The sequence below is a fragment of the Papilio polytes genome, unplaced genomic scaffold, assembly GCF_000836215.1.
Source record: "Papilio polytes unplaced genomic scaffold, Ppol_1.0 DF821511.1, whole genome shotgun sequence".
In the NCBI taxonomy this organism is placed as follows: domain Eukaryota; kingdom Metazoa; phylum Arthropoda; class Insecta; order Lepidoptera; family Papilionidae; genus Papilio; species Papilio polytes.
In genome coordinates this window covers 59,741-72,791 of record NW_013527693.1, presented here as the reverse complement: position 1 = coordinate 72,791, position 13,051 = coordinate 59,741, and the positions used below count along the sequence as shown (strand labels likewise).

General features: G+C 34.0%; 1 protein-coding gene and 1 non-coding gene across 2 annotated transcripts; one reads left to right on the top strand and one right to left on the bottom strand.

Moving 5' to 3' along the window:
- The first annotated feature begins 330 nt into the window (after positions 1 to 330).
- LOC106108658 (membrane-bound alkaline phosphatase-like) lies at positions 331 to 12,529 on the top strand. The gene is made up of 9 exons (XM_013289912.1): positions 331 to 435; positions 6,822 to 6,901; positions 7,360 to 7,533; positions 8,122 to 8,314; positions 9,263 to 9,423; positions 9,656 to 9,989; positions 10,530 to 10,735; positions 11,742 to 11,850; positions 12,168 to 12,529. Exons 1-9 carry the CDS (start codon positions 357 to 359, stop codon positions 12,356 to 12,358), a joined length of 1,527 nt encoding a protein of 508 aa, XP_013145366.1. The 5' UTR covers positions 331 to 356; the 3' UTR covers positions 12,359 to 12,529.
- Trnae-uuc lies at positions 10,127 to 10,198 on the bottom strand. Its single transcript has one exon. It is a non-coding gene; the product is annotated as a tRNA-Glu (tRNA).
- Positions 12,530 to 13,051: the final 522 nt, after the last annotated feature.

Genomic DNA, 13,051 nt, shown 5'->3' with positions numbered 1-13,051 from the left:
AAACCACTTAAAAGATTACATAATTTAATATACTTATTTCATGTAAATGTTAAATTTAGTAAGTGTAACGTATAAATATGAAAGCAAAGTCACGCTACAAATAAGTAACAAAATATTTTTACGGCCAATGTCAACTCCACAGACGGCTGTGCTGTACCCGAATTGCACTTTTAAACTGTCTCTTAGAGATCTCTCCCGCTAGTGTAATCGCGACCGTTGCAGTGTGGTAGTGCTTTATAATTACATTTATTTTAATGTGAATTTTAATGAATTAAAATTGTCCATAAATGTTAATAAAATATTTATTTATCAATAATTAACAATTTATTGTTACGTGAATCGTTTTTTTTTCTAAAATGAGGCATTTAAATCGATTTTATTTTGTGCCAGTGTTTTTATTTTGTGTATGGGCAAGAAGTTTACATCAGGAAAATCGTAAGTTTTAATACGCAAATAAAAATTGCTTTGTTAAAATTTTGAATACTGGAATACTTTTAAAAACTAATAGTTATAAAAATGTACGTAACTTTAAGGCAATAGAAAAATAACACGATCGTTTACTCTTGAGAAATATCTTTTATTAAGTAAATATTACGTTCGTAGTTAACAATATTTGTGTATTTAAGTTTACAATTACTTAAGATTAACCTTCGTATTCGACTTTGAAAGTTATTATTTCTATTATTTATTTAAAACCAACTCAATTTTTATTGTAATAACGAATGTAGGTAGGAACAGAAAATAAGGCGACAAGAAAACATTCATCTATCCACACTTTTGCATTAATAATATAAGTATGATGATCTGTTTCCTAGACTAAAGGTAGTAATATTCCCGAATAATAAGGCAAGGTTGCAATTGTGTCGATACTTTTTCTTTAATAAACTTACGAGTCCCTCGTCATCGTCCCTATATGATCCTACTAAGAAGCCTGGAAATCCAAGTTAGGGATGACTACACCGTAGTTAATCACTTTAGCCCACTAAGGATCGTTGTCTTAACACAAATCGAACTCAGGACTTGTAGAGAACAAGTCAACTGCCATCCCTAAGCCGCCGACGCTCGCGTAAACAGTCTCAATATCTTCCGCTTCCCTGTTAGCCGCTTTACCTGAAAAACAGCAAGTCAATGGTTTTTGTATTCCTTTTTTCCATCGATCTTTGAAGGTTTGTCAATAGAAAAGAATAAGAATTTTTGTTCTTTAACAAAAAACGTTAATAAAATCAATCTCTGAAATCAGATCAAATGTTTTGAGAAATCATCACAATTCGTTATATTATTTGGTTAGACGGTTATCAACGAATTTTCCCAGAATTCATTATGTTCTCATATTAATTGGAAATGGTTTCTTTTGATTTAAAACGACACCGGTTTTAAATTATCAATATGGTATACGAATATTCAAACTTTAGAGACGTTTAAAAGAAATTAAAACGATCTATTATTCCTTTTTTCCTGTATTTTATTCCTTAGTCTTTTTTAGAATACTTTAGAAACGGAAAGTTTACTTAGAAGACAAAGCATTACTTCCTAGTCCGCTTGATTACAGTCTGTCCCCTTCGAGTTATTGTAAAATCATCCACGCAAAAAAGACGCACCCTTCATTGTCAAATAATAATTTTTGGATAAAAGAATAATTCTACGCAGGTAACTGGCCGATTATGAAAAGGTTACTCTCATAGCATACCGTGTGCTTTGAAGAAAGAAATTCGTCTGTGTTTGTACCACCATAGACCATTGGACTGACTTCCCAATTAAAACCGTCTTTCATGCGTAACGCATATTATTGTCTGCGACTTGTGACTGTTGCGTTTTGCGTATCATATTAAGCTTGGAGATAAAAAAAATGTTCCGCATATACAGATTCACAATAATGATATATGTATTACCAGCTATTGCTCGCGACGCGACTTCGTCCGCTTGAAATGAACAATTTAGCCTATGTTACTCATAGATAAATTACCTTTAAAACGGTGACAGAATTTTCAGAATCGGCTTATTACTTTTAAAGTTATTTCAATACATACAAAAATACTAATCTTTCCCCTTTATAATACCAGTTATTGTTCCCGACTTCGTCTCATAAAATTAAAACGTAATAAAAGGTAGCCTATGTTACTCATACATAGATTACCTTTTTAATGGTGAAAAAATTTTAAAATCCGCAGAGTAGTTTTTGAGTTATTCCAATAAATACAAAATACAAATCTTTCCTCTTTATAATTATACATATAGATAAATTATATTCGTAACGTAGTAGTTGTTAGGAGACTTGCAACAGAAACGTATGTTGAGTCACATAGTCGTATGTTGTATCATAATTCAGAAACAAGCACAAATAGCACAGTTAATCTTTGACCGTTGCCTTGTTTCTCTATAGATCACGGGTGTAAGAGTTACAAAGGACAAAGTGTAGTTTACAAACGAGGAAGCGACAGTAAGTGAACGTGTCAAATCTGATAACCGGTATCTAGCGACGCCTCTGTCCGGAACTTGGTCTGTGTCGATAACTGAGGTCAATATTGTATCTGTATACAAAGTCAATAATTTCTAATCTAATTATCTATACTATTATAATAAAGCGTAAACACACACTTCTTTGTTGCCTAAGATGTCAGCAATTACAGCATATTTTTTAATAATTCTTTTTTTAATAAGTGTAGGGACACTTACGTCACGCTTTAGGCTATTAGACTAGACTAGAAAATATATTTCACGCCATTAAACTTAGGGGGTAAATATTTTGAATAAAAACCCTAATGTGGGAAAGAGACCATAAGTTGCTGCCAACATCAAGAAAGCAAAGTTGTCATCATGTCATGTCATTTTGACATTTGTAATTGAGAATTTAACAAATGCAAACAATAAATTTATAATTTCAGCGGATGAAGCCGCACGCGAACAGCTACTAGTTTACATAATATAGAAACATGTGTTTTGATGAGAAGAGATACTTAAGGGTGGGAAGGGAAGTGGGTTGCCAGGGGATAGGATGTACAGGAGAACTCTGTGCGTTCGTATTTGCAAATACGTATGCCTACGGGCAGCGGTTGTATCATTATTTTGGCAAGTACCAGTTGCCACTAGCATGTGTCACTTTATATTGTAAAAAAATTACCCGTACAAGATCCTATTCCTAACTATATATGTATCTATCTATAGCTACAGATTGATTTGTACTTACGTTTGCATCCAAAGACAATCTTACTAATATTATAAATGCGAAAGTTTAGGTGTATAGATGGACGTTTATTAGAGTTTGTAGTTGAACGGATCTCGATGAAATTTGTCATAAATGTAAAGGATGGTCTGGAAGAACACATAAGCTAATCATTCCACGCCGACGCAGTCGCGGGCGAAGGCTAGTAAATAAATAAAAAAATACGATATTCAAAAGCAAATGAAACATAATGTAAAATTTATACCAACCGATTCCATGTTTAATTATGTTATTATTGTATTACTCATAAGTGAGTGTAATGTAGACATCCGAGTACCAAGGTCGTATTTCACTGTAGGTTGCAGGGCTCCACAAATTACGAACCATAGCTGACGCTTTCTGCGATAATGTTAAACCCTCAATATGTCACATAGCGTTATTAAATGTATCTAAGAATAATTATTTAATACTTTCATTTTTGAGAGTAGTAAACAGATGACCGATTTCGGCGTAGTCCTATCAAATATCCATTTAGGACCTAAATCCGGCTTCAGTCGATCAATTCTAACTGAAGGACTTAACTAAACAGTTCAAATTTATGGACAGGCTTTAGAGATATAGACATAAATGTTTGTTTTCTATTCTCTTTTAATTTTAAATAAAGAAAAAAAAACGTAAAGGCAATTATTCAACTTTTATTTTAATTTACTAATATTTCCTTTAACTATTCCAATTAGGTTTTAGGCTTGAGCTATAAATATTACTATAAATAAGTAAATAATGCGCATAATTTCAAAGATTCCTGTAATTTTAAAACAATCAAACATGTCTGAAGTCACGTATTTGTTAACTATACAACCATAATTTTGTATTAATCACTAAAATTTCCAGTCTATTTTGCATCCGCCTACGGGTCTTTCCCGACGTAATGTGTGACATTTACAACTTCCGCGTAGCCCTGGCCCTGCCCTATATGTTGTGATATAAATATATCAGATATGATATAATCAGGACTTTTGTGTGATTAAAAGGACGGTCGAATTTATAAACGTTCTTTAAAATTCTGCAGTTCGTTAATTATATCTGCATATGATGATAAAGGCAATGATTCCATAATAGGAATATACGTCAGTTTTTACAATATACAGCCACCTTAAAGGCTACAATTTTTTTAAACATTTTGAAACGAGACACGGAACAAAAATCAGTATAACGCAGCTTATAAATGTTTCTTTAAAATAAGTCGGTTAGTGGTTAACGGCTTTGTTTATTATCCCTTCGTTTGGTAGGAAGAGGCGGAGTTTGTCTCGTTGCAATGAAGAAGGAAATTTTTCCAGAAATGAAACAGCACGGATTGCCGCGATTGCTAAGTCTTCCATTCAAGTTAATGAGATTCAACGAGATTTTGACCGGATTTAAGATTTTAACACTATTTCATTACTTTCTACCGAAAACTCTCTGTAATTTCTCTAGCCATCAAACAAGCTGCCAGAATATATAGAAGAAGAATATATTCCCAGCATGTTTAAGTAATTCTAATATAGATTAAGAGCGAGCGCTATTGTGCGATTGTCGATTGTTTTGCAGCCATTCCAACTGTCTAGTTGCACAACTAAAAATAGAGTAGTGTGCGCACCTAAGCTACTCATAAGAATCAAAGCGCGACTGAACAGTTCTGTGATAATTCAAATATGTGCGCGCTCTTACGGTTTCTATTGAGTTCTTTAATTTCTTTCTAAAAATATCCCAGTGTTACGTGCGTGGGTGGTTCGATGCAGCGATCATATATCAGTGATAATAACAAAGGCAATCCCGTTAAATTTAATGTTACTTTAAGTCATTAAAGACATCTTACCCCGAAATAAAGAGCACATAAATAACGTCAAGCTATCGTAAAGTGAAGCGATGTAACTTAGGGCTTGTACACACTGGAGTTTGTCAAGATATTTATTGACATGTGCGGGATATTTTTCGTTAAAGATTTCACATTACTAAATTGATTATAATAAAAGAATGTTTCTGAATATTAGTTTAAAAGAAAAAAAAGTGGTCTTATCCTACTTTTTTAAACAATCATGGATATAGGTAACTTAAGAGATTAAGTGATCTATAAGTGAAAATGTCATAATAAGGGTCTTCGGGCCTGTCCCACCACTCACTTGTAGAGGCTCAAATAGCCTAAAAATGACGTCACTAACAAGGCAAAAAAAACTGATATTAACATCACATATTTTACACGTTTTATTCTTATTAGACAATTTTCAATTTGGTGGGACACGCCCTTAAACTCGCCAGCTCAAACTTGGGAGTTCTTACTCTCATGTGTACAGGTCCTAAGGCTCCTGTTTCAGCGGTAGGCAGTAGGTGTCATTGACACGACGCGTGCACCCTAAGAAGGCCAAGGACAAGAGAAACCGACTCCACATAATGTCACGTAATTCGTAAAGAGTTTTGAAACTAAACTACTAGTATAATGAGATCGCCTTGTCCTATTCCGATGAATGGAATTATATGTTATCAATTGTTGCCAAATCTTGTTAAACGGTATAGTGTTTACTGATTAACTCGTTTTGTTTGATGAAAATTTAGAACTTGAGTATTTACCTTACTAGAACAAATAGAATTATGGATAATATTGCAATTTTCACAGAGAAATGTCTCCAAGTTTCAATAATGTTATAACAAACTAGCTGTTGCTTGCGACTTCCCCGCATGAAATTAAATATATAGCCTATGTTACTCACAGATAAATTACCTTTCTAACGGTGAAAGAATTATTGAAATCGGCTCAGTAGTTTTTGAGTTATTTCAATACATACAAAAATACAAATCTTTCCACTTTATAATAGTATAGATTTGTATCACATTTATTAATTTATTAAACGAATACCATATGTTTGCTTTAGTTTTAAATAAAATAAATCTGTTCTCCAATTAATAATAATTAACAGATTGATGACTAAATGTTTAAATAATTATCTTTTAATACGTCTCACTATTACAGTACTCGTAATTTAATTACTTTGAGATGCCTTAATTTCTCACAAGAGAACTTGCGTTTCTTTATCTATACTTTTATACTATCTATACTATTATAATAAAGCGTAAACACACACTTTGTTGCCTAAGATGTCAGCAATCACAGCATATTTTTGAATAATCCTTTTTTTAATAGAAAGCCCTACACTTGTCACGCTTAGGCTATATATTTTCACGCCATTAAACTTAGGAAGTAAATATTTTGGATAAAACCCCTAATGTGGGAAAGAGACCATAAGTTGCTGCTAACATCAAGGAAGCAAAATTGCCATCCTTTGTCATCATGTCATGTCTGTCATTTTTACATTTGCAATTGAATTTGACAAATGTAATCAATTAAACAATTTCCATAGTTTCATGCGAATGAAGTCGCACGGGAACAGCTAGTAATGGAATAAAACTTTTTGCGTAATTCATTCTTTCTAATTGTTTTCACAGACAAGAAACCCGCAAGTTGCGTGTTCATAAAGACTTTACGATTTCTTTGTTTAGGTTAATTTAATTCAAATAAGTCAAGACCAATAGCGATGCAAACTTTATTAAAGAATTTTTCTTAAAATTTCTACGGTTTTCTAGATTTAATTCCTCAAAACTGGAGTACTGTATTTAGATTTATTTACAGAGAATGCACCGCGGCCGTTATTCGACGAACACAATAAGGAGCACTGGAAGATGCAGGCGCAGTGGATTTTAAAAAATAAGGTAATATATATTGCAGTAGACTGATTCACATCAAAGAAGAACGCTAATTATGAGTGGGGCACACTGACAGAGGTAGACATAGTAAGAGATGGATGGATGGAGAAGGGAGTGAGATGATGAGAGACTTATGATAGTTATTTAGGGGACGAAAAAGACTATGGGAGTAGGATAAGTGGGGAAGATGATGATGATGTAATAACCTACAATTTTAAAATACCGATAATGTTATAGGTCTTCGTTTCATTTTTACAACGAAAAGCACAGGAAAGCCATTGCCGGATTTTTAATAAATAATTCAATGCTATATTTTTCATCTAATTTTAATATCGATATTGTATTGTTTTTTATTGAGTTTTCATTTAATTACCCTATGGCCAACACGACCTATCAATCCTTTACTCTTAACTTTAATGTATAACCAATTTTGCTTAACCCATTCTATAATATTCTCTGTTCAGGTATCAAGTACGTTAAATAAGAGGACCGCAAAGAACGTGATCCTGTTCCTAGGCGATGGTATGAGCATCACCACGCTGGCCGCCACACGGGTCTACTTGGGACAGAAGTACGGCCACATGGGAGAGGAACTGAAGTTAAGCTTCGAAGCATTCCCGTACACTGGGTTAGCAAAGGTAAGAAGATTATACACAAAGATTTGAACCATGCTACTATGTTTAGTACTACTACTAATGTCGTGTTTTTTGGCGTTAGTATTTAGCCAGAGTGCAAAGATATTCAAATATCTAGAGACGGCAGAGTTAACATTTCACTTGGAACTTCACATGTTGTCACTAACGCTATCTATTGATATATCCCCAAAACCACACGACAACATAAATTGTATTTAAATAAATGTTTATATTTTACTTTGTAACATTGTTTAGTTTATTTTATAACAAAAGATGAAGCTTAGTATTTTTACAAATGTTTTTTTAATGTCAGTACAATGACACTAAGTGGCACTAAACTTGACAACCTTTTAAAGAAAGTACCAGTGAAAAACTTTTGTTCACTGTCTTGTCTATGCACTATTTAAATGTCTTTACCAGACCGACATTTTGTATTGAATCACTTTCAAGTTCATACATCTGTTTACAACTGTTATGGCTGTAACTCGGATCAAATAGGCCGGTAGCTAATTCTCCTAAACATAACCTTGGCCTTTGTATCTTTGCTTTTCATTAATCGTGTGAACTGAGTCGGAAATATTTTTTTCGCAGACGTATTGCGTGGATAACAACGTAGCTGACTCAGCGTGTAGCGGTACTGCTTATCTAACTGGCGTGAAGGCAAACAGTGGGACTGTTGGATTGAGTGCTGCAGTCAAACGAGGAGATTGCGATGGACAGAGGGGAGGAATACACGCCGTCACTGGCCTGATAGACTGGGCACAGAAAGCTGGGAAAGCCACTGGTACAATACTTATTTATTTCGAATAACGCCATCTATTGACAACCATGAACAAAGTTTTCGCTTTTCGAAAAAAGAATTGCCCCATTCTTTTTTGCCAGTTCTATACGATAACTGTATAATGGTGCTAATGTTTGGTGTATTTAAGTTATTGCTAACTGTTAATAAGGACTTTAATTTATAACCAAATCGTAACAGCAACATCGTAAAGGGTTTTATTGCATTATTACCGGTTATATTATCCCGTTGTTGTAAAGTATTAATCAATATTTATTGTAAGTTTTAACCATTATTTAATAACAGTACAATTATTGTTTAGTTTTCTATTTTAAGACTGTGATATAGTACTTAGTTATGGATTTTAACAAACATTAGCAATCTTTTCAGGACAACAATGTTCAGAATGATAAAATATTCAAGTCATGAAGCCTTCCGTCAAATCGGCGTGCTGTATGAATGAGAAGATATTAGCATAAATATCACGCCTGCCAGTATATTTTTAGAGTACACGATTTTGAAAAAAAAAATAGCAAATCCTTACAAAACTACAAACGTTACGCTGATTGTTTTCCAATTGTTTAGTAAAATGTTGTTAGTATAATTTGAAATAGTTAAAAATCCTTTACTACTTCATAGGAAATAAGAGATCTTAAAAAAACTTCATCTATCGTTTTATACACTACTACGTGTTGCTAGCGACTTCGCCTACGTGTAATGAAAAAGGAGTAAAAAACATAGCCTATGTAGCTCAATGATAACGTAGCTTTTTAACGGTGAAAGAATTTTTGAAATCGGCTCGGTAGTTTTTGAATTATTACATTACATATAAAAATACAAATCTTTCCTCTTTATAATATTAGTATAGACTTATTTCCTCTTACACATGGATTAACCATCTTCAGATCGCTCATAAGAATCATTACTGAGTTTATTCAATAATTACGTTCATAGGTGTGGTAACAACAACTCGAGTGACACACGCCACCCCGGCAGCATCTTACGCGCATGCAGCGGATCGGCGCTGGGAGGCGGATACCGACCTGCCACCTGACAGCCATTGCGAGGATATAGCCCTGCAGCTGATTAGAGGAAGTGTAGGAAGCCAGATTGATGTGAGTTAACCAGGCCTATTAAAGCGTAGCTAATGCACTACCTACTTAGGTCCCTGTCTACCTTAAGAGGCCCAAAGATTTGCTGAACAAATGATTTCATGAATATTATTAAAATAACAAAAGCGTTTTAGAGAATAGTCTTACATTTAAGTACATTATAGCTAAGTTAATAAGCAACTTTGATTGAATTACTTTACTCATATTTTAAAACCACGTTTTTAATTTTTTTTAGGTTGTAATGGGCGGTGGAAGGAAGAACTTTCTCTCTCGCACATTGAAAGACGCTCAAGGCAATCAAGGATACAGAACTGATAGCTTGGATCTGATAAAAGAGTGGCAGTTCAACAAGAAGTCGCGCGGCGGAGCACCAAAATACTTGTACAATAGGACGCAACTTTTGTCTCTTGATTTCAAAGCATACGATAGTTTATTGGGTCTCTTCGCAAGCGATCATTTACCATACCATTTGGAGGCGGCTGAAGATGTACCAGTTCTAAGTGAAATGACTCAAAGAGCTATACAAATGCTGTCAGCTAATAAAAATGGTTTCTTCCTCTTTGTTGAAGGTAAGCAGAAAATATCAGCATTTGTACATTTTTTTTATACTGTCTTTTTCTCTGATGTACAATATTAAAAAAAACCATCCTAATAAAATTAAGTATCGCTTTTGCAATTATTGATATTAAAAAAAGTAAAATAAAATTTCCCGTACCGGGAATCGAACCCGAGCCTCCTGGGTGAAAGCCAGGTATCCTAGCCACTAGACCATACGGGAGTTGCAAAGTTAATTAAAATTAACGTTTGTTATTTATATCTCATTTTCCCAACTTTGAACTAAGGAGACCATTTTATAATGACGTAATAGAGTTTTTATTTCGCTTGATTGCTACATTTTTATTTCAACACTCTTATTTCCTTTTTTTGTGAGCAGAATTGTTGCGTTAATAAAAAAATAAAACCACTATTCAGTCGTTAAAATATTTTGCTATCATAAAACGCCAGGCGTTTAACTGAAAATTTATAAAACTAAGATAATCTGTTTATGTAAACTTTTGTAAGCAATAATATTAACTTACATTATTAAAAATATCACTTTTCAATGCAAGGTGGACGAATTGACACTGCTCATCACGAGACAAAGGCACGTAAGGCATTGGACGAGACAGCTGAATTAGCCAAGGCCGTTGAAGCAGCCATCAAGATGGTGAATCCTGAGGAGACCCTGGTTATCGTGACGTCAGACCATAGCCATACTATGACGTATAGTGGATACAGCAAACGTGGGACAGATATATTAGGATTTACTAATAGAGTATGTATACAAACACTTTCTTTTCTCAATATTAAACCCAGACCTCTCTTATACCTAAATTTAAACATAACCTAAAGCAGTTACTAATTAGAAATGTGAGGCTAAAATGTAACCATAATTGTAACCTATAGGTAAAATTATTAATCGTAAAACACGGATAGCGTTAATTCCATAATCTCAAAGTAACTAATAATTGCGCATTCCTACAAAGTTAAATCAATATTACTTCCTTTCCAATTAAAATAATAAAACCCAAAGCACAAACAGGATATTTAACAAGCAGTTGTAATTGGAATCTTAATTATATTATACAACCACGAATAATAAATTATGCAATAGTTTTCAATTCTATCTTTCAACACTACCGTTTTCATTTCAATGTTTCGTAATTGACAACATTTCTGGCTCTTTAATTGTTATTAAACATTTTAATAACAAGTCTTAACTATTGTAATTACTGTACAAGTACCACAAATCATAACAAATCTGACTATACTTTATACATATTCTTATAAATGATCTATACTTCTATACTATTATAATAAAGCGTAAACTCACAATTCTTTGTTGCCTAAGATGTCAGCAATTGCAGCATATTTTTGGATAATTCTTTTTTTAATAAAAAGCCCTACACTTTCGTCACGCTGTAGGCTATATGTTTTCACGCTATTAAACTTAGGGGGTAAATATATTGGATAAAAACCCTAATGTGGGAAAGAGACCATACATTGCTGCCAACATCAAGGAAGCAAGGATGTCAACATGTCATGTCATTTTGACAAATGTAAACAATAAAATAAAATTTTCATAATTTCATGCGGATGAAAGTGTGAAGGAAGATATGCTTAAGAAAGGAGTGGATTCAGATATGACGGCTGATAGAGATGTATGGAAGAGCACCACATACTGTGCCGACCCTCCATAAGGGATAAGGGCAAGTGGATGATGAAGTCGCATGAGAACAGTAGTATTCTTATATTGAATAATGTAATTTGTGTGTTTTCAGTTGAATGCATCAGACAATTTGCCGTATACGACGCTTAGCTATGCCAACGGGCCGGGCTACAAGCCGCACGAGAAATTTCAAAGACACAATCTTATGATGGACGATATGAGTAAGTTAAAGCCAATTAATTGCATAATTTGCAAACGAGATAACTATAATTGATTGAGAAGAAAAATATTCATAAACTTACTGTTCCCATGCGGCTTCATCCGCGTGAAATTACAAAAAACTTTATTTTATTGTTTACATTTGTTGAATTCTCAATTGAAAATGTCAAAATTACCGTTACAATAATAACCTTGCTTCCTTATATTGGCAGTTTTTTTTACAATTTACGACATTCTAAATACTAGTTTAATACCTATCTAATTCAAAATTCCTTATAAAATTACTATAATCTACTAAATACTACTGTTATATTTCCAGACAATCCCGACTTCACGTACCCTTCCTTAGTACCAATATCACGAGAGACTCACGGCGGTGAAGACGTAGCGGTATTCGCTAAGGGGCCTTGGTCACACCTCTTTACAGGGAACTACGAACAGAATTTTATACCACATGCGATCGCATTTGCTGCCTGCATCGGTCCCGGTTACACTTCTTGTAAATTATGAGTCGCAGTTGTGAGTTCTGAGTATGAGTTTTGAGTTTTATCCTGAGTTTGAGTCTCATTGTGAGTCCAGAGATTTCTGTTATATGTTACTTTGATTAGTGATTTCTCAATCTATACACGTTGAAAAATGTGTGACCAAGTTATAAGTTAAAAATTATGTTTAAGTAAAATGAATGTTAGTGTAATTTTTGTAGTGGTAGTGCCCGCTTTAACATGTTAGCACTGCAGGGCCGGCACGCCCGGTGTAATACCACGACTACACAGAAGACAGGCGTGAAATGGAAGCAATTCCGTGTTTCGTCTGATGAGTGTGGTGCCGGAGGCCTAATTTAAGTCCCTTTCTCTATACCACCCTTTTCTTATAAGGAGAGGATGGGACCATTCCCATCCTCTGTGTGTGAAGTGGATTTGGCAGCGGAGGAGATGCATAGTAAAGGGGAAATATCTTCTTTATGTGCGTCTTCTCCTCCGTTGTATAAGGGTAGGCAACGCATCTACAATTGCGATTGTCTATGGGCAGCGGTCGCTTCGCCATTTTGGCGGATTCAGGTGGCCGCTTGCTCGTTTGCCACCTTATGTTATAAAAAAAAATTAGTGAAAAATTAAGACATTATTCAATGCAAAATGCAAACAATATGTTTTAAATCACGTGTAGTAATTAATAGCAGTTTTAAATCTAGTTGAATATGTTTTG

Excerpts from the sequence above, each read along its gene's own strand:
- LOC106108658 (XM_013289912.1), top strand. The coding sequence starts at position 357 with ATGAGGCATTTAAATCGATTTTATTTTGTGCCAGTGTTTTTATTTTGT. Across the intron at positions 9,424-9,655 it reads GTGTAGGAAGCCAGATTGAT|GTTGTAATGGGCGGTGGAAG; the intron begins GTGAGTTAACCA and ends AATTTTTTTTAG. Across the intron at positions 11,851-12,167 it reads TCTTATGATGGACGATATGA|ACAATCCCGACTTCACGTAC; the intron begins GTAAGTTAAAGC and ends TTATATTTCCAG.